This window comes from Solea senegalensis, linkage group LG1 (assembly GCF_019176455.1).
Source record: "Solea senegalensis isolate Sse05_10M linkage group LG1, IFAPA_SoseM_1, whole genome shotgun sequence".
NCBI classification, from domain to species: Eukaryota; Metazoa; Chordata; class Actinopteri; order Pleuronectiformes; family Soleidae; genus Solea; species Solea senegalensis.
The window spans coordinates 8,589,715-8,613,493 of record NC_058021.1 but is presented as its reverse complement, the minus strand read 5'-3'; the positions used below and the strand labels follow the sequence as shown (position 1 = coordinate 8,613,493).

General features: G+C 40.3%; 3 protein-coding genes across 3 annotated transcripts; 2 read left to right on the top strand and 1 right to left on the bottom strand.

Moving 5' to 3' along the window:
* Window positions 1–304: 304 nt before the first annotated feature.
* Window positions 305–4,492, top strand: fbxo36b (F-box protein 36b). The gene is made up of 4 exons (XM_044045923.1): window positions 305–310; window positions 598–739; window positions 1,655–1,827; window positions 2,278–4,492. Exons 1-4 carry the CDS (start codon window positions 305–307, stop codon window positions 2,731–2,733), a joined length of 777 nt encoding a protein of 258 aa, XP_043901858.1. The 3' UTR covers window positions 2,734–4,492.
* A 51-nt stretch (window positions 4,493–4,543) lies between these two features.
* On the top strand, window positions 4,544–10,831 carry grk7a (G protein-coupled receptor kinase 7a). The gene is made up of 4 exons (XM_044038151.1): window positions 4,544–6,400; window positions 7,217–7,672; window positions 9,474–9,754; window positions 9,873–10,831. Exons 1-4 carry the CDS (start codon window positions 5,804–5,806, stop codon window positions 10,210–10,212), a joined length of 1,674 nt encoding a protein of 557 aa, XP_043894086.1. The 5' UTR covers window positions 4,544–5,803; the 3' UTR covers window positions 10,213–10,831.
* Window positions 10,832–14,631: 3,800 nt separating this feature from the next.
* On the bottom strand, window positions 14,632–19,737 carry atp1b3a (ATPase Na+/K+ transporting subunit beta 3a). The gene is made up of 7 exons (XM_044038302.1): window positions 19,326–19,737; window positions 17,909–18,037; window positions 17,538–17,636; window positions 17,248–17,441; window positions 16,972–17,022; window positions 16,386–16,472; window positions 14,632–16,291 (listed from the first exon to the last, which is right to left on the bottom strand). Exons 1-7 carry the CDS (start codon window positions 19,438–19,440, stop codon window positions 16,124–16,126), a joined length of 843 nt encoding a protein of 280 aa, XP_043894237.1. The 5' UTR covers window positions 19,441–19,737; the 3' UTR covers window positions 14,632–16,123.
* Window positions 19,738–23,779: the final 4,042 nt, after the last annotated feature.

Genomic DNA, 23,779 nt, shown 5'->3' with positions numbered 1-23,779 from the left:
AAAAAGACATTCCACGTTTGTTCTTGGTTATTAATAGTTATTTATTGCCATGGCAACACCCAAACTTTAAACTTTAAAATGTCAGATGTAAGTACCGATAACTTTTAATAATTACTTAAGTTAACGTTAAAACCACGAATGAAGACAACGCATTGAATTATTTACTGCTACGTCACACACGTAGTGACACGTCAAACGCGGTTTTGGCATTAATTCGATGGACATCATCTGCAACGTCATTCTTAGTCAAAACCACAGTTTCTGATATCTGTAAGCCAGTTTTTAGTAGTCTAAATGAGGTCATATGTCGGTAATTCAGTTTTTACTCGTCAAAAATACGTATTTTGCCATTCATGTGTATGGGTTTTGTCGTTAATATCTACCACGTCATGACGTATTAATTCAAGATATCTACAACGGAAGAATATGAACATATTCAACGATATGTCACAATGACGTTGAAGATATCTGAAACTGGAATTACCCCATACACATGAATGGCAAAATGACGTGATTCTGAACTGAATTACAGATATCTGTGACGTCATTTTGACTGTCAGTATTTATTGGAGAAAGTTATGGGGGCTTCATAACTAGTTGTTAAAATATACTTGGCTTTATTATTCCCAGATCATATGGAGATGGTGGAAGATCTCTCTGAGAGCTGTGGACAGATTCTCCAAACCTGGGGAGCTGAAAGAGTCTCACCAGGACTTCTTGGACAACACATGGCTGCAGAGTAAGTCAGGACTTCAAGGTTTATTTAGTGCAGTGTTTGCATTTGCTGCATTTTGTTTTCTCTTTGTCTGTTCTGTGCACAGTGGCTCTGTGGGAGCACCCCATACAATGGCAATAAAGGTGAATCTGAATCTGAACATATCCATTTAAACCTCAATCTCAAGAGTTTTCCTCTTGCTGTTGAAGATTCTTCACACATCCAACTGCAAATTGTTCCTGAAGAGCTTAATAAACATCTTCATGTAGACAAAGAAAAAAACACAGCAATAACTCGGAGAGTACAAGCCTCTCCCAAGGCTGCTGAGATTCCCACAGCGTCAATACACTTAAAAGGTGAATTGTGTCTGCATCACCATTAAAATGCTAGAATTTCTTGGCCCATAACCTGTATTCCCAGAAAAAAGCTGTCTTCACATGAATTTCATTTGTGCAACTCATACTCATAAAGACAAATGCTTACAAAACATAACCTCCTTGGCGGAGTGACAATAATTTTAAAAGGTTTTCTGCTATCGCAAGCCAAAACGTCTACTTGCAAACCAGTACATTTGGATCTCTGTGAAGCTGTGAGACACAGCAGTGACAACAATTTGGATCTGTAAATAGTGTGTTTTTGGCAGTTGTTATATGGTAAGATCATTTTAAAACAGACTCCTCTGCTGTTGAATATCTTCAGAAAAAGAGCCGAGGCTTTGTGCCAGTCAATATGGTTAGTTCACAGGTTTGTGTGTGTTTTGCAGTGATGTTAAAATGAGAGCCCATGGGCAATTGTGTCTTCCAAAATGGAACAGAACGTGTTTTGAGAGAATAATGCATTGTATTCAGGTTATAATTCTTGTCCTGAGAATATTGCATATAAAAAGCAAATGGAACGCTTGAATAGGCACAATAGGTAAAATGTTGGGCTTCTTCTCAGGTGAGGTCAGTGTGGTTTTTGGTCCTGGAATCTTGGTGTACACCAAGGCTCTGTGCCAAGGCCATTATGATTATCTGGATCATCTGTCTGAATCCTTACTTCTGAGGATAATAAACTATCTTGAACTAGAGGATGTGGAGCAGCTTCGACGAACGTCACATCGGTTCAAGCAGGTGAGTTTATGGACTCGCTAACAAATGCTACCAAATTATTTAAAGGTCCAGGCCCCTAGGTTCCGATAATGTTTTTTATTTTGTGTGTAAAATTGCCTTAACATAAAAATAATTTGTTTTTTTTAGAATTAGACTGTTCCTACAGTAGCTTAAATGGACAAAATAACCAGAGTATGGGTTTTGATTTTAAAAGGAAGCTTTATATGCAAGCAGAGAGCATGTTTTCTGTAGTTCTGTAGTTCTCTGACACACTTAGGAAAGGGAGGGATGAGTTGAGGAGTCCTCCATTTGTTATCACTGAATCACCATTCTATATTTTGTCATATGTCTGCTTTCTATGTGAATAAATCATTATTACATCTGAATTAATAATCCATTTTTAAATGAAACCAAATCATGACTTAGAATTTGTAACATTAATTGTCCTACTTTTCTTACTTCTACTTTTAGTTATGTGGGTCAGAGATGTTTTGGGAGCAGGCAGTGCGCAGATGCTGCAACACAGTTTCAGATGAAGTGGTTTCCCTGGCTCTTGAGATGGGATGGCGAAGCATCTTCTTCACCAGCAAGCTACAGCTGCAGAAGCTGATCAGCCGCAGGAGGCTTCTGACTGACAAGCAACAAGAAGGACAGGTATCTGACCGAGAGACAGACGTAGACAGGTCTCGTGACGAGAGTTCCGAGCAAACCCAAGCGTCTGACTCTGAGGAGGAATTTCACCATGCTGGCATTATCCCTGATATGAGCCATAGCACCGGCACTGGAACTGGCTTTGACACCAACTCTTGCTCTGATATTGATCCTGGCTCTAGCTCTGAAGCTGAGGCCTCCTCTGATTCCAGTGAGTCTGTGCCAGAAAAGCTCTTGGATGACATAAAACGTCAGTGCAGCACAAAGCATTGGTAGAGGAGACTGCAGCATAGACACAAACAAAAGACATTGAGTTAAAGGTTTACTGTAAATGATTTAGTGACATCTAGTGCTGAAGTTGCATATTACTACCAGTTGAATCTCCCCCAATTTCATTCAGACTAATGTGTTTACTTTAAGAAAATTGGAATATCGCCTGAATTATTATTTTAACATGTATGTAAATTACCTTTAGTGATATTCTTAGTTGATTATACTCAGATAAAAACAATATCATGAACATTCCACTCCATTCTACATGTTCTGATTAATCCCCATAAATCCTCACACTCAACCTTTGAGCCTCTTATAAAATGTTGAATACTGTATTTCAAACTCATATTGATATGCCATTTATTCAAATTTGTTATGAAATAATATTATCTTTTACGTATGATTTAAAAAAAATGTATTTAGTATCTTCTCTTAGATATTTGAGGAAAATGTAATTTGTATGTCGACTGTGCCACGACTCTCCTAAACTTGAACATTATTAAGACCAACAAAATACAAGTTACTATCTAGAATACTGTAAGTTATACATTTAGAAATAAATTTAATATACACGGTTATACTCTCTGTATCTTCTAAAGTGTAAAATCATTCATCAGTTTGGGTAAAACAGTTTTTTAGTGTTTATGCCAGAAAAGGTCATAAATAGCTAACAAATACAAGTACACACACATACACATATACATGCACAAACAGTCCTCTAGGGGGCACTAGCTGCTAGAGTTGATGGTGTAGCCTGTGCTCAGGTCAGCTCATACTTCCATTATCACTGTTATCCATATTCTGTTGGACTATCCGACATGTTGATGGACATGTTTAAGTGGAAGGTTGTAAAGATAGTGCTCTAACTGCTGGTACATTTAAGACAAAGAAGCTGGACTCTGACATAAAGATCACTGATTGAATGGGTGTGAATGGCACAACTGTAGTGTAATGCAGCTTTGAGTAAGTCTAGAATATAAATGTGTTTGTATATAAATACAAACAAACCGTTCACCATATAAAATGCTAAACTATTTTATTACAAAGTAATTATACTCGTGTATGGGTAGTATTTTAATTTGACAAATAAATACTCATAAGTGAGTGGGAGATTTATTTAGTATTTGATCCCGTATTCCTGCCTTCCATTTGCTGTATATGAACATGCAAGTGTACTTCAAAGTACATGTGTTGCATTTGTGTCAGTAGTCCACCAGACTGTTTTGTTCTATGCACTTTATTTGTAAGCACTCACCAAAAAAAAAAAGAATGTCTGTTGCTTCGCTAACTTTACCCATTGCTCTTCTGGGAATGTATTCCACCTACTGCATCTTTTTGTCCAAAGCCTGAGGGAAACCTTAAGAGGATATAGTCAGACCACGTAAAGGCCATGTAGTGGGGAATAGGATGAGAATGCTTTGTTGATCTTAACCTTTACTCTCTCCTCAGGCTGGGCTAATCCTTGCAAGGTTACATGACTAGGCCAAACATCGAAATCATTCACTACAATAATAGAAGAAGAGTAACAGCAAGAACTAAATGGCTGTGGCTCAGCTGTAGAGTAAATGGGAAACCCAGAGGTATGTTTGCACTCTGCCTTCCCTGACCTGGTAACAGATAAAGTCCATGGCCTCATTTTATGCAGCTAGGAGTCTTAAGTGATTTACTGATACCATGAGCCATTTACAATGTGTTTGACATTTGACTGTTAGTTTTAACCAATGGATCGACTATTCTTTGATTAAAAAAAACTTGCAGTTACGGTTCTTGTGCGCAGCTTGTATGTCTAGGTTTGTTTGTGTTTTTTGTACATTTCAATATAACTTCACTTATTGCTGTACTTTTAAAATGGTAAACCCTCTCCCACATGGGTCGGTGTGTGTGGGCATCATCAGCCGGTGCTTTTGTAAGTCAAAGGTCTGAGTCTGGTTCTCTGACGGCAAGCAAAGTCCTTGATCTTGTGCAGGGTGCTGACAGCTTGAGACCATTTGAGACAGGATTAGCTAATATTATCCTGTCCTGAATTAGCCTACATCTATGTAGCTGTAGTGCAGTAGAGTTACCACCAACAGGAACAATGGAAAGAAAATGCCAGTTCATCATCATCATTTTTTCATGTGTAAAACATTGGTAGCTGTCAAATCTCAGGTTCTGTCCTCAGGTGACAGTATTTCTTGGTAAAGCAGTGATTTTTTTTTCGTCATGACAGACAGAGGCAACCACAACATAGCGCTAGTAAAGCCAGACACCAACAAACAGATTGGAGTATGACTCAAAAAGTTTCAGAAGTGAATTCTACTGCTCAGAAAACTTCATCAGGTCGTTCGTCAGTTTGATGCTTTGAACGCTTCTTAATCCCAACATATATAACATTGATAATATAATATAAAAAAAACAAACATGAACATGATGTTAGAGAAACCAGCTCTTGTATTGTTTTCACTGAGTGCGTCTTCAGTCAGTAAATGTAAAGTCATTAATGAATATTCTCCATCTCACGTACATGTAGCTAATATTTTTAGTGTCTATACATCTCAGTTTAAGCATGTGTAAACTAATATATATATAAATACAATTTGACTAGACGTCTGCATTGTTTCAAAGTCGTCGTTATTCATGGCTCACTGTCAAGCCCCACACTGCAGTGATGTTAGGAGTTGAGCGATGAGAATGGTCTTTAGCTTTTACTCCATCTTATGCTTAGCCAACAAGCCTTTGTACCACTGAACACCATGAACAAATATAGTGGGCTACAAAGCCTCTTAGGACAGAGCCCTCTTATGATTCCCTTTACGTGCACAGCATCCTTGAATAGGCCACACAAAGATCCTTAAGCCAAAGTCCCTCCCTGGTATTTAATTCTAAATGAGTAATTACTGGGTGTGTCAGAGTGTCTTAGGTTTGCAGGTAGTTTGGTTGAAGGAGCTCATTTGTACGCTGGCGTTTAATGAAATTGCTCTCTCACTCAGACAACAAATTCTGAAAGACGCTGGACCAGTTTTAGTGGGGAATCCCCAGGGAGCCGCTGAAGATTCTAGTTATTTAGGGGGACACACAACTTACAGCCACCAAGATGTGTGACATGGGGGGACTAGATAACCTGGTGGCCAATACGGCCTACCTAAAAGCCCAGGGTGGCGATGACAAGGAGATGAAAAAGCGGCGCCGCAGCTTGTCTCTCCCCAAGTCTGAGCAATGTACATCAGTACGATCTTCCATTGACAAGGACTTCACATCACTTTGTGAAAGGCAGCCTATTGGCAAGAAGTTTTTCCGTCAATTTCTGGCAAATCATCCCTCTTTCAAACTCGCTGCTGATTTTCTGGATGAGCTGAATGACTGGGATCTGGCTGAAGGTGCAGTGAAAGACAAGGCACGGCAAGAAATCATCAAGAAGTACTGCAAGGCTGAATCCAAGTCTTTCCTGTCATTTCTTACCGGGGAACCTGCTGACAAATGCAAGTCTGTGACAGATGCCAACTTTGATGAGGTGATGAAAAGCAAAGTCCAGGACGGTGTCAGGGAATATTTGATGGCCCAGCCCTTCACCGATTATCAAGCCAGCCCTTTCTTTGATAAATTCCTCCAGTGGAAAGAGTATGAGAAACAGACCATCAGTGACAAATACTTCTATGAGTTCAGGACTCTGGGAAAAGGAGGATTTGGAGAGGTAAGCATGTAATACACTTGGATGATGATTGTGGAATCCCCTTAAAAACTGAGTTGAGGGAGATGACTGTAATGTTATTTGTCATACAGACACACCTTAAAAAGTAAAATGAGTAAATTTGCTACAAAGTTGTCTCCTTTGAAAGATGAGCTATTACATGACGTGGATAAGCCCACATTTCTGCATGAGTAACTGTGTTCTAGATTCTTTTGAATGAGAGACATTGCCTCAGTCATTTTTTCACTTTGTTACCTTGCGATGCTTAAGCAGAATAAGATAAGTGTAGCCTGAGTTAATTTTTACTTAATAAAATCACTTAATTCCCATATCACTAAAAAGGAAGCAACGTGTAACTGAATACCGTAAAAACTGTTAAAATAGAAAAAAAAAAAATCACAATGATAATTCCGTTGTTAAAATTGTGAATGAAAGCTGCTTTTACCTCCTGTGAAGCAAACATTATATTAAAGGTTAAATTCTTCAATAATCTCTATTGATTAAGAAGGAATCGTACCAGTAATATATACGGTTTGGTTTTAGTCAAAGTTGTAAATGAGACAGACGTCTAATGGCTCAGTTCCAGCAGACAAGGGTCAAGCTAGGACTTTATAAACTGTAAAATGGGATTAAGTAAACTATTTCACCCCTGAAGATGTGTAGTGAAATGGTTTCTGTGCTGCTTCTGATTCTGATATTAGATTATCACACTTTGTTGCTGTGGGAAGTTGTTCTTATAAATCAATGAAGAGAACTGTTTAGTCATTGGTTTTAAATAATAATAATAATAATAATAATAATAATGTTGTTTTTCTCAAGGTATGTGCTGTACAGGTGAAGAACACAGGACAGATGTATGCCTGTAAGAAGTTGTGTAAAAAGCGTCTGAAGAAGAAGGGCGGCGAGAAGATGGCCCTGCTAGAGAAGCAGATCCTAGAGAAGGTTAACAGCCTGTTCCTGGTCAACTTGGCCTACGCTTATGACAGCAAGACCCATTTGTGCCTTGTCATGACCCTGATGAATGGAGGAGACCTCAAGTATCACATTTACCACATAGGCTATGATGGAAAGGGAGTTGACAAGGGCATTGAGATGAAGCGCATCATCCACTACACGGCACAGATCACCACAGGTATTCTGCATCTGCATGCCATGGATATCATATACCGTGATATGAAACCAGAGAACGTGTTGCTGGACAACCAAGGCCAGTGCCGACTCTCAGATTTGGGTCTGGCCATAGAGATTCCTCCAGGGAAGACTGTCCACCAGATGGTGAGTTGTACATGTATGCAATTAGCAGGCAAATGCTGGTTAATTGACCTTTGACGCAAAATGAAGAAGAGCAAACTGAACATTAGCTTGCTGTTAATCATAACATCTAAGAATCATTGTATTTCTTCACATTATCACATTACTGCAAAAGAGGTCTAAAGGATCTTTTCATACATCAGTCGGTCTCAAACATTTGAAATAACACCCTCCAAAGTCATCATATGCATAACTGATGAAGAGGTCTGTAGAACATCTCTACACTGTCCATGTTCACTTATCTGTCAAATGAGGTTGGAGTTAAAACCTGAGCACAGGTTCTTGGACAGATTGTCAGTCTTGTGGGGATTTTTTGCTTTAAATCCGGACAGGGATTACTGGATTGTTTAAAGATTGGTGCAATGAGAGTCTCCGAAATCCATTATATAACTCCTTTAGCAGTCAGATTATACCATGGCCATTTATAGGCTACTATGCTATGTAGAGGCAGGGTTACAGAACTTGGAGGTCCAGTGCAGGATAAAGTCATGCATGAATAAAAACTTCTTTGGTTACAGGTGGAATTATATTGCATTGACCAGAATCACTTGATATTATGCAAATCAAAAGACCGTAACTGTGAGAGTGGCTTCCCAGATCAAACACTGCCCTTTAAGTAGTAATCACGTCTAGACAGCCATAGTAATCACAACCATTATCACATCATACCAATGCTAACGTATGGATGACCTGAAAAAGATGGAGTTTGTGTCAGGGTTTCTCCAAGACTTATAGTAGCAAAGACTAAGCTCTCAGCTCTATGAAAAGCTCATTATCCAGTACTCTGATGCTCCTCAGCGCGCCAAAGTGACTGGGTTAACCTCCTGTATGTAAGGCTGGCTTTGGTCCCTTAATCCTCTTAGCAAGCAAGAACACAAGTCTGACCATCTCTAAAGTGACAGATCCAGGTCAAAAAGCACACTGGGCATGATTCGACGTGAGTTTGCAAACAAGGTGTTTTTAACCCAGATGCAGAGCAGATTAAATAATTGTGTAGCCTGTATGATTACACACGACAGCCTTTTATTTACCCCTCTGACAGACCAGAGAGTGTATTCCACTGGTCAAATTAAAGGAGATGAAGTTGAGGAAGTGAACACTACAGAATAGAAAATAAAGCAGAACTATAATTGCTTTTGCATGCTAAGTGACACAGGAGGAAGAAGTGTTTGCATTGTTTTCACTAATCAATCTGAAGAGTTTATACAGACACATCCATGAACAATGTCTTATTACTAAGGTGACGATCAAAAAACAGTGCACACAGTCTTTGAAATACCTACGTAACACTATACTGTATATCACACCTGCTCCTGCAACAGAGTCTCTTCAGGATTTACAGGGAACGTCCTACCGTATTTGTGGCATTTTGTGTGCATTGTTCATACATTGTGGGCATGATAGCATCCAGAAATGGACATAAGAGGCTGAACATCTCTGTCAGTGTGTAGACACACATGACATCTGACAGGTAGCAGGCTTAGCATTAAGATTAAAGCTGCTCTGAGGCTGCAGGTGAGGTCATACAGAGAGAGGGAGGGAGGGAGCAGAGGAGCGGGGACAGAGTGGCCTAGAGAGGTAAAAATGAAATATTACAGAGAGAGAAAAAGACATTTGTGAAGACTCTACTAATCAAGGCAACAGTTTGCAAAGACCCCTCCACTCTTCTCTACATTTGAACAACGTTATTCATGTTGCTTCATAAGACACTTAAAAATATACATGCACCATATATTCAATCTTCCCTCCTGAATGTTTCCTCCAGGCGGGCACTGGAGCGTACATGGCTCCTGAGCTTCTGACCAAAACTGAATACAGGACATCGGTGGACTGGTGGGCGCTGGGCTGCAGTATCTATGAGATGGTGGCTGGATACACACCTTTCAAAGGCCCTGATGCTAAGAAGGACAAGGTGGAGAAGGAGGAGGTGCAGCGACGCATCCAAAACGAAGAGCCCAAGTTTGAGCACAAGTGCTTTGATGCCAACACCAAGGACATCATCCAACAGTTTCTGAAGAAGAAGATGGATGAGCGCCTGGGCATGAAGTAAGAGTAGCTTTAAGCAAACTATCTGGTGCAAATGGCTGCAAACAGTGAAGAAACTATTTATTTCAAGTTGTGTGCCAACTTGTTCTTAGCATATGTCTCTTTACCCTTTCATTAGGAACAACATGGAGGATCCCAGGAAACACCCCTGGTTCAAGAGCATCAACTTCCCTCGTCTGGAGGCCGGGCTGGTGCCTCCTCCCTGGGTTCCTAAGCCCAACGTGGTCTACGCCAAGGACACTGGCGACATCGCTGAGTTCTCAGACGTTAAGGGCATCGTGTTTGACTCCAAGGATGAGAAGTTCTTCAAGGAGTTCAGCACAGGCGCTGTGGCCATTCAGTGGCAGCAGGAAATGATCGAGACTGGACTGTTTGATGAGCTCAACGATCCCAACAGAAAAGAGGGCGGAGGAGACAGTGATGACGGAAAGAAGTCCGGCACATGTATATTGCTGTGAGCCGTGTTTGATATCACATTCTAGTAATAACTGTCAGTTATTTGTTTGCTTTCTCAGGGCAGGGGCACGTCAGTGTTGATGTGAAAGACGGATCATGTTTCATGAAACAGGTGAGCGTGAGCATTCAGTCCTGTCTGGAAATGATGCTCACGGTTTATAGATCTCCAGTTTATGTTCAGTGAGTGAGAATGAGGAAAATGAGATGGTGTATTTTGAACCTCATCTGTTTGGTTCACAACATTTCTTGCAGATGTACATATCTAATGATGTAGACTTCGTAACTACGAGGAGTAAATTGACACCCTTTTTGTAAAGGATGATAGTGTTGTGTGCAAAGTAAGTCATGAAGAAACTGTGAATTCAAATGCGATGCTGTTGCATTCAGAATTAAACTTTGAACAAATTTAAGCAACCAAATCTTCTGACCATGAGACTGTGCATTTTACTGTGTAAAACTTTGTACTATGTTAAATTAAAAGGTGTTTTGTAGCTCTCATACTGATGCCATCAGAAGGCCCCTCTGTTTAACATAAAAGTGCTTTTTAAACACACATGGCAGAAAGAAAGAGTTATAGTGATCTTAAACCTCATTAAATTAAATCTGATCGTTGCATTTATACTCAGGTGATTTCTTTTCTTCTGTCCATTATTTTAGTTTTATAAAAATCTAAAATTTAAAAAAAGCTATCTGTTTATAATGTGTATATAAGGGAATGTACAGAGATAAATGAAGTATATCAAAGGGCTGTTGGTGCTATGAGGCGCAACATCATGAGGAAACGTATTCTTTATAGCATGGGGGTGTTAGGAGAGAGGTGAGGGCAGATTATTGCTACATATGAAGGAGGAGAATTTAGTGGAGTTGACCAGTAAATTCCTGTACCAGGAATGTGCAGGTTGTCCTGTTCACAGCCACAGAGCACGTGATACTTCAGGGCTCTTAGTTTGATGAGTATGGATCAATTTAAGGAGTCCACGGCTGTGATTGAAAAATAAAGATTATAATGTATACTGGATTAGTTCAAAAATGAAGTGAATGAAGTTTATTCTTGTTAACTTGTCTCAGGGTGACGTATTGCTCACAAAGTACATTTCCAGATCTTTTACAGTTAATGTTAATATGATTTAAATATACATGCACCTGTAAAAAAAACTGCTTCAATAGAAATGTCAGATGTAAAGCAAAAAAAAAAAAAAATCCATTGGACTTGAATCATTTGAACAAATTAAAACATTTATTTTAAAACGTGTGACTTGTCTGGGATTCTGAATGTTGTTTTGTCTGAATACATTTACTGAAATGAAGAGACCTTCAGAACACATCAACCATCAGAGTTACACATCTTCTCTGGACCATCTGTTACTACAGAGAGAGAGAGAGAGCTGCTGACGACTCTGGAGTAAAACCTAAAAATATCAGCTGCATAAATCCTGTTCAGGATGATGACTAGAGCCAGGCTGTGCTCCAGCCTGCCACAAATTGGCAAGTTCAAACTCTTAGCTGATAAGGCGATAATCAGTATTATCCTTTCACCTTATTTGCTTAATTCAGCGACAGAGACTTTCAGGTTCTGAAGCATCTCAGTGTTATTCCTCACTGAGGAATCGAAGCAGCAACCAGCGTCTACTAACACCAAACTGACCCTTTTCTTTTATTTCTTGACAGAATGCTGCACAGACAAAAATGAAACGATAATCTCGATATTGCAACGGAGTGCAAAGAAAGAAAAAGACATATACTGTATCTTTGAGCAAATCATTGCAAAAACTTTAGAAAATTTTGTATACTTTAGAAAATTTTGTATACTTTAGAAAATTTTGTATGCTTGTTATGCGCCAATGACACCAGAACAAATTCCTTGTATGTGCAAATCGTACTTGGCAATAAAGCTCTTCTGATTCTGATTCTGATTCAGATTCAAAATGACACTAACAGAGACGTGCAGGTCTACCGGTGACATTTTTTATTTCCAAATGTAACTTTTAAGTACATTTGCAACATTTAAGATACTAGAAATACTAGAAAAGATACTTGCACATATATTTTCAGGGACCGTGGTGAATGGACTCAACAAAAGTAACTTTGTGTACACTTCCACCTGCACTGTCCAACGTCCATCAACAAATGTACTGCTGCAATGTTGCCTGATGAAGCACTTTTAATAAGTTAATAAAACTTTTATTTGCACATTTCTTTAGCAATCATTTTCAAAAATAGACTAGATGGAAACATCAGTTTGGTATTTTCATTTGTGTCTGGCCACACTTGTCTATAGTAGTCAATCTCAAGGACAGCAAGAGCTTAGGAGACTCAGGGATGGATTCTTGGTTCAGCTAATCCTCAAGAGATAATCTCACATGTAGCAAGAGCTAAGTGCACGGCGTTAACAGTGAAGGACAGATCTGCTGCTAATGCTGCTGCTGCTGCTGCTGCTGCTGTTCCTCAGGGTGCTTTCAGAGCTGCGTGGATGGAGATTGTCAGGTGTGATTACACTTCATTTTATACTCGCCTGATATATTCTGACTTTTGCAGCCAGTCTCACCTCTGTGGGTAAAGTAACATGTACTCTACAATTACTCTCAGGGTGACTGGCCTGTAGGTGATGTTTCAAAGGTGCAGGCAAATTTGACAGAGTATCTATAGATGTGCACAGTTAGACCCCTGTTTCTTATTTTATATACATTTTCTTATTTTATGTGGCCCATACCATGAATCAATTTAAAGTGTACAGCTTATCATTGCAGCTTATCAGATAAAGACATGTGATTTTAATTCTCCTGAGGGGAGACTGAATATGCAGCTTTGGAGCCCCCTGGTGGCTTGGAGGCCCTATGCATTCACATGGTCCGCATAGCTTGAGTAAGACTATTAAACACAATGCTCATGCAGTGCAATGCATGACAAACAAATGGTTATTGAAATAAATGAATATCTAATTGATTTTCCACTAAAATGTTGTTATTTTGTTCTAACTTAAAATCGATGAGTGGGTGCTTTTGTCTTTTTTACTTGAGCCCCCGCCTCTTGAAATTTCTCTTTTCTTCAGTCATCACTGAGAATATCTAATTAATCTGTAGCCAAAAAGCTCAATAACCACTGAAGTAAGTGGTTTACACTCTTTGATAATGTAAGTCCAAATTCTGCAGGTGTGTGGGGTAAGGTTGAGGAGATAGCAACACTTGACCAAAGAAGTTACACATTAGAACTTTAAATATAAATTATAATACAATTCGTCCACATTGGTGTTAAACAACACGAGTCATAAATTGGAAATGTAAAACACCTCACTCACCTCTTTGGATTCTCTGCCACTGCTCAGTGATTTGAGCCACACGACTCAGCCTGTGAGTGTTTCTGGTGTGTTTCTGGCGCCCTCATGTGGCAGCAGATCTGTGCTGTGATGATGTTTAGGATATGACTGCATGGGTATTTGAATGCAGAGAGGGGTGAAAGATTTCCAAACTCTGAGGCACCTCATTCAATCTGACTGCTTTCTCTCCACAGAATTAGCTTTAAATTCAAATTTGTGTGTAAATATTGTATTTATTAAAAAAAAAAAAGCATGGCGGTATTGTGGACCACCATACCATAAATATCACGATACAACGATTCTGTGATAATCAATATGTAGCAATACATCACGATATCTGTCTGACTGAAGAAAAGAAAAACATCAATGAAAAGTTAAAAGTGCAGAATTTCTCTGTTTATTCACAACATAGAGAACAAAGTGCATAAAGTCTATTCTTCCTCTTCTTCAGCTAGGTAACTTCTGCTCAAGTTTCCCTCCATCATTTGAGCAGCGCCACCATGAGGAGACATCAAGCAGCGACGTCTGGTGAGTGAAACTGGTAGGGACTGTTTACTTCAGAGCGTCTTCATTTTTAAATTAAAATATCAATATTCTCGCTGGCGTATCGAACATCTTTGCATGTTTTACCTCGCACTTCACTTCCAAGTGTGTAGCAGAACCTGTAGTTATAGTTGTAAGCTGTAGCCTTCAGTTCGCATCAGAAACAAAAAATGAGGTTTAGTTTGTCCCTTGTGGGCTACTGTAAAAACATGGTGGTACAAAATGGTGGCATCCATGGAACTGACCCCTGGCTCCTAATAAAAAACATAAAAGGCAAAAGGCAAGACAATCATTCATACCATCAGGTCTTTACAATCAATCAATAAATAATAGTTTTTATCTGCAGTCTCTGCCAAATGAAGATAAAAGTATCTTTTAAATAGTGGCCTTAGCTTAAGAAGTAAAGAATTCAGCAAGACAACAGTGACAGGACGGATGTTTTACTGATAATACTTTCATACTTTTATTTGGAATGAACCATTTTGTCCTGGAATGTAACACAAGAACTTAAAAAGAACACTATCCCAATTTAGAAACATTTAAAAAAAAAAAAAAAAAGTAGATATTTTTCTTCAAAATCACTTTTATTCCACAATTTATTTCAGCGGGTCTTAAGGCACCCTGAAGAGATGTTACAAGTTGTTCTTTCAAATGCAGGTTCCTTTTAAGACTGTGTAAACATAGCTTTGAATAAGATAATTTCCTGTAAATCTTTACTTAAATGATTTCTTTACAGTGCACAGACATTGTGTTTCGTGACAAAAATACAGTGTGAATTAAGTAAATATGGTAGATAGTGTTTATATATATACATTGAAGAGTAATAGATTGGCAGACAATCAGATCAACAGGCTGAAGAGAGAAAACTAACAAACAATCTTTGAGACCCAGATAGATATACAGATCACGTATAAGATATACAGTACATAGTTACAGTGAACTTTTTTTTTCATTTTTGCAACGCTTTTCCAGCACCTCTCCGCTTTAAAAGCATTTTTTTTTTACACTGTACCATTCTCTCTCTGTGTTTGTGTGTTTGTGTATGTGTGTGGGTGTGTTTGTGTGTGTGTGTGTGTGTGTCGCTTCAGCCATCATCAGTTCACAGCACCGTGCGCAGTGAAGCGAGACAACGCATCTATAGTCCTGGAGGGCTCACGCACATAGTGGCTATTGCAGTGGAGAGGTGAGTAGACAGGAAGACGGACAGACGGACGGACAGACAGACAGACATGCAGACAGACACACAGCACAAGACTGGGTTGTGGCTACGGAGACCACAACACAAAGATCTATCTATAATTCCCTAAATATGGTCAGGATCACAATGTATTTATATGTTGAAAGGGAAACTTTGTAATTGGCAATTCATATACAGGGATACAGTAGCTATACTTGATTATCAAGGAACGATCCTATGAAATCTCTGTGATGTGATAAAATGTGAATACTCTGGGGAAATGTGTTGGGAAAGTTCTATGCTCTCAATTACAATATACAGCAAGATAAAAATCCTCTCCAAATCAGCAATAATACAGTCGTTCACACAGGATGGAGAGATGAAAACAACACTCTCTCTTCCTGGAAAATCAAAAAAAAAAAACAACAACAACAAAAAAAACATACAAAGAAAATTGAACCAGCAACTACACAATACCCCCAAATGGCTTGGTAGCAATGGCGATAATTTATCTAATCACATCAATACTAGAAAAAATAAATACTGATGAAAAGTGCAACAGGTGAATAAAAAAAAAAAAGGATGGATGGATGGGTGGATGGATAGGGGCAGAGCCAGTGTCTTGTTCTGGGAATCTTTGAGGAGGTCAGCAACGAATCGTGAAGGAAAGAAGAGTCAGAAATGTCATCAAAGGAACATTTAATATCTGTCTTTACCAAAAGCCAAACTAATCTGCATTAAATATTTTGGCACCATCCCCAAATGCAGTCTTTGTGACTCAGTTTGACCCTTCCTTCCTTTAAAAAAACCGAAAACATCTTTATCAAACATGGGCAGCCTCTGCAGCTGGGGTTTCCCTTCACGGGGGCCGTCTCCTCCTTTACTCCACCACCGTGATCCTGAAGGTGATGCGGCCCAGGAACTTATCCCGCTCGTCGTTGTTGCGGAGGTCAGAGCCCTCTACCCTGCACTCCACTGCCAGCTCCTTGTTGTAGTCCTCCTTGTTGAGCAGCAGCTTCACGGCCACCAGGGGCTGCACGTAATTCTCCTGCAATCGGGGTTAGAGACAGGCATCTGTCAATAACCGTGCAGCAAAGTGACGATGTTAGCGGCCGTGATCTGACGGGGGGATAAATACTTACGTGAGCTTTCTTGCCGTAGTAGGGGAAATACATCTTATCAATGAGTCCTTCGCTGGGGAAATACTGCATTTGAATCTGGCTGTCTTTCTGTGGAGCATGAAGAACATGTTTTAGCTCACGTGGACATGATACTGGGTAACAGAAGCTACATTATGTCCAATCATATCACATGAAACATGGACAAGAAAAAAGAAAAGGCAATGACTGTCATTGTTGAAGTGATTTAAAATGATTCTCTGGTAATCATGACGCGTTCTTCCGTCATTTGAGGCTAAAAAATAATGACAATGACTTGAAAATGGCACTGGGATGAGTTTAGAGGCATAATGGCCTGTTATATAACACACCTACTGGCCTTATCCTGATAATTTATGTCTCTTACCCTAAAGTCATCAGAGACGGCATGCAGAAAGAAATCAGACAACAACAAAAAAACACAAACACAAAAGAAGGGGAAATGAAATAAAGATGGGCAGAAAGAAAAGACTGTTATGGTCATCAGTGATTTTTGTATGAGAAACAAAAAGGGAAAAGATACACATACAAGAGAACAGAACATGAATAGTCTGGACAAATTTGTTTTTACTTTTACTGTGCAGTTGATATATGGATTCCCACGGGGCATCAGGCCAATGATCTACAGAGAGAAAGAAAGAGGAGAAGATGAGGCTTTTATGTCAGAACAGATGAAGACAGGCTGCAGCTTCTGTGAAACCAAAATTAGAAATTGGTATAATTATTCATTTTATTTTTGGAACGGAACAAATGTAGAATAGAAGTGGGCAGAGACTAAAAACAGACAACAGAGAAAAAATGTAAATCTTTTATGAACAGAGACGATTTTTAAGCAACTGGGTGTTACCCTGTTCAGTTTCAGCAGCACACACGGCCTTCCCTCAGAATATCCAAAGTTGGTGTCAGAGAGGCCGGAGCAAAAACTCAGGGAGTCTCTCTTGAAGCGGCAAACTTTCTTTTCCATTTGCTCGGCATTGTCCTGCAGAAAATAGTTTCCTGAAATGCACTCCTTGTTTGTCTCCTGCTCTGTGTCGTTATATCCTGAGACAGAGAGATGATACGGAGAAATACATCACAGGAATTGGTGGAAAAACTTTAATTTGTCTGTCAATTTGTTTCGGTAGTCCTTGCACTTACTTTGCAGGAAGAGCTCCAGTTGCTTGACGTACTCCGCATACTTGAGCGGCTCCGATTTGTTGACTATCATGTCCAGTGAACTCGGACGAATCACCAGCCCTGCAATGAAGACGTGGACAAAAGTAAACCCAAAGTAACACAGCAAACGATGCCAACATGAGAAAACTAATGCACAAAACGCCGTCTCCCTCCAGCTGCACTTCTGCTATCTCACAGGAAGAGACTTCAAAACAGGTCGATAAAAAAAGCAGCTGTAATATAGTGCATTATTGTGACAGCATCTCTTTGGTGCACATATGAATAATGAATGCCTTGCAGAGAAATGTTGCCACTTACAGTACCTGGAAGGCCAAGTGATCAGACACACTAACCTGGATAAGGAACGCGGTCTCTGTACCTCGGCACATAGTCATCCAGCGTGAGCAGCATCACCCACATGGTCAGGGCAAACATACCAGCCAAGAAACAGTAGAAAACCAAGTAGAACAACAGGATGAGGGCTGGAGGGAGTAAGAGAAACAGAAGTAGAAGAGAAATAATGAGGGAAGGAGAAAGAGAGGGTTTATGTATAATTAACTACATGCTGTAACCACACATAGACTTGGACTAATGCCTTCACACTGTCTTTATCGTTCCTCATCTGCAGGTTTGAAGAGAGCAGTCATTTGAGTGTACTGTCCCTTTGAGAGGAACCATTTTGGAACAAGGGGGGGAGATGCTACTTGCTGCTAACAGGTGAGGGGTCGGCACTGACAAAAGAGAGACCCAGCAGATTTTATAACACACGCGTCTCAGCGAGGATGCTGCAGTGTTCAAAGCATCTGCTACCTCCTTTAATCATGACGGGTTGGAGGGAGCGGAACGGAGGCCATGCAGTAGCTGTGGAAACATCTGAGCCAAAATGGTTCACCAGCATCCAGGCTCTCACAGCACGGATGCCCTCTAAGTTGACAGACAAAAAACGGGATGGACCCCTCAGCTCCCTGCTGTACACCCCCCTTCTCTCGCTCCTCTCCAACAGTATCCCACAATGCACCTGCATGATGTGTGAAAGGGAGAGAAAGAGGAGAGAGGGAATCCCATTTGACCTTGACAGGCATGCTAATGTGGGCGGCCATGCAACTGCAATGGAGCATCCCACTGCACAGCAGCACGGGGGCCCAGGCTGCCTGACAGCCGCTGCTAGCCTATAGGAGCTGGCTGCTGGAGGGAGGGAGGGAGGGAGGGTGGTGTGTTACTACCTCACCCTGAAAATAACTGGGGAATCATTACATAAAAATGTATGGCCTGATCAGCCATAGATTCAGATGAGGAACACTGTAGCACGCTTCCTCTCAAGTGATTAGGTAATGAGGGTTTTTTTTATCTGCAGTGTGAAATGCAACATTCTGACCATCCCCATTAATACACATTATAAATATGAAGATATGAAGACCAACATCATCATCATCACACCAGCACCTGCTTATTTCTGCCTATGCAGCAAACAGAGACTGATGCACACCTTAGGTAGCATCATTCATCTTTGGGTGAAAGCCTCATAGTGCAGGCTTCTCCTTTCCACCTTCATGTAGGCCTATGATGGCTCCTCAGCTCATCATGGATCTACATAATGGACATCATTTTAATCAATACACACACACACACGCATAACAGGCAAAAACATCCAGGAGGAACATGTCTTTGGAGATTGGCAAATGACTCAAAGGAGAGGCAACACATTCAGTGTAATCCCCGTGAATGTCACAGCTCAGTCATTAAGTGGCTGCTGAATAACGGTATTCTTACCCCAGCTGCTGGCCGTGCGACCCAGCACCTCCCCGGTCCTCGGGTTGTAGAAGGTATCCTTCCAGCTGGACGCGTTCTCCTTGTTGGTGGCCGCTTTGTCCTCCGTGCTCGCCATGGTTGCGTCTTATTTCTGTTTTTTTTGTTTCTTATTTTTCTAATTTGGTCCCAAAATGTGCCTGTTTTCTCTGCCTTAAAAAAATGTGGAGAAGCGCAATGAGGCGAAGAAGCCGGCGAGGCGGCGGTGAGTGGTCGGATCAATGGTTGGGAAGGAGTGGGCGGTGCAGAGAGAGAGGGAGCGCAGAAGGAAGGAAGGAGAGAGATGTGGTGGAACAAAAAAACGATAAGGGGAAGGTGAGGAAAGAGAGAGAGAGAAGAAGAAGAAAACGTCAGTGACGTCCACACAAACCCAGCCTCGGTAGCTGATGCAGTGCGACCAGATGGATGTACATTAGTTAATGACGGAGAGACGCACGGAGACGCGCCGGTTACGCGCGGCGAGAGCGCAGATCTGTCTTTCTTCTAATCATTTATGTCATAGATTCAATCCTTTATGTTTGTGTTTGAACACACTCAAGTAAGTGCAGCTGCCTGTGACTAATGACGGAGAACCCTCACAGGTTATTATTCATGTTACACATGTTTATAAGAAGCCTCAGACACGTTATGTATCATTATGGTATGAGTGTGGTACATGAGCTGGGGCTCCATGTATGTAACACGCCTGCAAGTGGATTTTTATTTAAAATTGTCATAATGAAAAACAAGGGTTTTATGCGTCAACGTCTGCGGCACATGATGTATTTTTGTCTCACATTATTGCTGGTTTGTTATAGGTTCACTCCACCTCTTCTGCGTACAAGCCGGTATAAACTGAGTCACCAAACCGTCAACCAATCGAACAGGCCCGAGTCTGTTTCGACAGAAAAGGATGTAATAGTGCTCTCTCTCACTCACTCACACACACACACACACACACGTTTATACATACATGAATGCCAGTGATCAGCACATTTACAGCCGATGAGGATGCTATTTATGACTGACTGGCTGAGCATGGATATTTGGGGCATTTGCCAATCCTTGTTGCTATGGCAATTGAGCACTATTGAAACAAGAGATGAGTGTATGTGTGAGAGAGAGATGGAGGCAGAAAGAGTGGGGGGTAGTGATTGTATGTGTGTGAGAGAGAGAGAAGGAGAGAGAGAGGGAGAGCATGCCTGAAATCAGATATGCAGTTAACAGAGGACTTCACTTTAGAGTAAGCTGAGCCATAAGCCATAGTGTTGTTTTATTTGAGCGTTACTGCCATGGAGCTACAACTGCAGAACACATGTTTTGTATCTCATATCATGCATATGTAACTCTCTCCTTTGGCAATATGTGCACATGCATGTCCTACCAATGACAAATGAACTAGAGAGAAAGAGAGAGAGAGAGAGAGAGAGAGAGAGAAAGAGAGAGAGAGAGAAAGAGAGAGGGGGAGAGAGAGAGAGGGTTTTTTTTTAATGGCTTAAGCAGCAGGGAGAGGATGAGACAATGACAGAAGAAACAAACACAACAAAAGCTTAACTTCTAACCATTGAACATTCTCAGTGTCACACACACACACACACTCACACAGCATGTGTGAGAGAGAAATATGAAGGAGTTACATAATGACCCTTGATGCAGGGTTCAGCTCACATGGGGGAGGGGAGTGGTCACACTGCATCTAGTTCCTGCTGTCAGATTGAATTTGTCCACCACAACTCATACAGTGCAGCACCAGGCACAATACAATTACACACACGGAGGTTTGACTGCACTGACTTCCATTGACTAACCAAAGCACTATCACGAACTGTAACATAACCCATTCATTCAAAACCCTAACCTTTACCTATACACACTTCAAATCTTAGCCCTAAACGTAACCAGTTCCTCGGAAATGATGTTCTACCTCATCAGGACCAGGTTTTGGTATTCATGAGACTACTGGTCAGTACACACACAAGCACATTGTTGATTTTATGAGCACACTCTACAACTAAATGCCTAATCCTAATCCTTAACTTGATTCTAACCCTAAAACCAAGCTTTAACCTTTAAAAAAAAGCCAATTATTGTTGTTGCAGGAACCAGCCAAAGTGTCCTCACTTTCTGTGGTTTGTACATGGTTTAGTCCTCACAAAGATATACATACAAGTACACAAAGACACAATCACACAATTCACATCTAATTGCGAAACATAAACCAGAGCCTCACAAATGAGGTTTTGCCCCGGTTTTGGTCCCCGCGAGGACCACTGGTCAGGACACACGATGAGCGCTTGAACCACGAAAGGTTCTACAGAGGCAGCGGAAACAAGTACACACACATTTTCTGATTAGTGTGAGAGCGAGCAGCACTGATTCATGGGTGAGCCCCAGTCTGCCGCATTCACTCAAGCTATTCATTTATTTATTTATTTATTTTGCTGTGAAGGCATCCCACCACTGCAGGCCCATACGTTAAAAAAAAGAAAAGAAAAAGTGCTCATGTGTGAGTGAGAAAGCTGAGACTGACAGCAGGAGCAGAGGAGGTAGAGGGATGGGTAAGCTGATGCACTAGAGCTATACTGTATGGATGTGAGTGGTCTCCCTCTTATCTAACCCCACAACAAGCGCACAATCCTCCCATTGTTGAGGGAAACCCCCTTTTCTGTGCTCTCAATTCAACATACCAGCACCATGAGCAGAAATACACACCCCATTTGTTCTCAGTCACTCCATCCGCGAGCTGCCATAGCAACCCTCACAGTGAGGTCACTCACATCAATGGGAAGCCGTTCCCTACACTCATCTGACAGCCTGTGTTTCTGATAATTCCCCAGGCACCAGACTACGGCACTTCCCCAGATACCATGTGGAGGTGAAATCCTTCAGGCAGCATCTGTTCCCTCGCCTTGTCAGCGACACCAACTGAAATCATGACCTATACCCAAATCACCACAGGCAGCTGATGATGAGTTACGTTTTTTTTTTTAATACTGGACGCTACACAACATACAAAGTACCTTCATTTGTTTTTTGCCTCAATCTAATTAACGTTAATGTTTGTTCATATTAATTAGTAGTGAAATTGCAGCAGCGATAATGTTTGCCCTTTAAACAAGTTCAAAAACCTTGCATGTGAAAGTATTGAGATAAAGGTCATTGAGTGAGTGTGCACAATAAAGTACATTGATTAGTTGCACAGCAGCCATTTTGACATGTTTTAGCAGGAAAAGCACAGGTGTTACTGATCACATTCACGGTGGCTCTGTTCACTTCATGTGAATCAGGACAGCGTGATGAAGAGAAACTGATGAAGCTAAATGGAACTGGACCGGATTATTTACACCTGTGATTTCCCTACACTGACCTGTCAAAATGGCCCATTATACATTAGACCACAAAAATCACGTTTTCTGTTATGGTTAATACACCAGATTGTAGAAGCCCTTTAGAAATTATATTTTTTTTAATGCTAAAATACAATAATTATTGTTATCCATGAATTGTTCAAATTTACTGTTTTGGAAAAAAAATCTGAACGAAATAGAAAAGCACATTATTATTTCTTGATTAAGATGTCAAATTATGTACTTTTAAAATGTAAATGTAATCCATTTAAGGGGTTGAATGTTATGCTTTGAGTATGAAAAGGTGATTTCAGTTTGTTATACACACACATGTATGTGTACGCATGTGTGTGTATATATATATATATACACACACACATACACATACATATATAAATACACAAAGAATTAAAACAATAAGGGAAAGCAAACAACATTTCTACACAACTGTGACCTTCACAGCTTCCTTAGAGTCAGAAGTTTGTTCATCAGGTCCAAACATGATCATATGACATCGTCATGGCTATTCCTATGCAACACTAATAAGTGAAATAATAACAATACAACATGGAGAAAACAAAACAAACAAAAAAAAGTGCATCAGTTTTCGGTCAGATGTCAGATGTTCCTGCAGCCACAGAGAAATCACTGTAGTTTTATCAAGGTGAGCAGCTTGATAAGGCTCCATAGCAGAGAGAGCTTTCGTACGATGAGATGTACTAAACCGCGCCAACATTTCAGAAATGCTTGACACATTTCGTATTTCATCAAAAAACTCAGTAAACATTTAAAAAAGACCTCCTCTCAGTGGGTGGAGAAAACAACAGTTGGTTTTTGTTCCATTTGCAGTCAAACAACATTTAAAATAATTACTTTTCAGTTTGAGAGACATATCATTGCAACTCTATTCCTCTAAAGATGAATCAAGGTATATATATACACATTATACATATACATACAACAGGTATACATTAAAAATTATATAAATGATGGAATGAAAACATGTTTCTTTGAAATTGAAAGGGTTATTGATCTGCTGTCTTTGTGCCTCCTGCATTAACCATTCGTGAATCCGGTACAGTATATGAATGA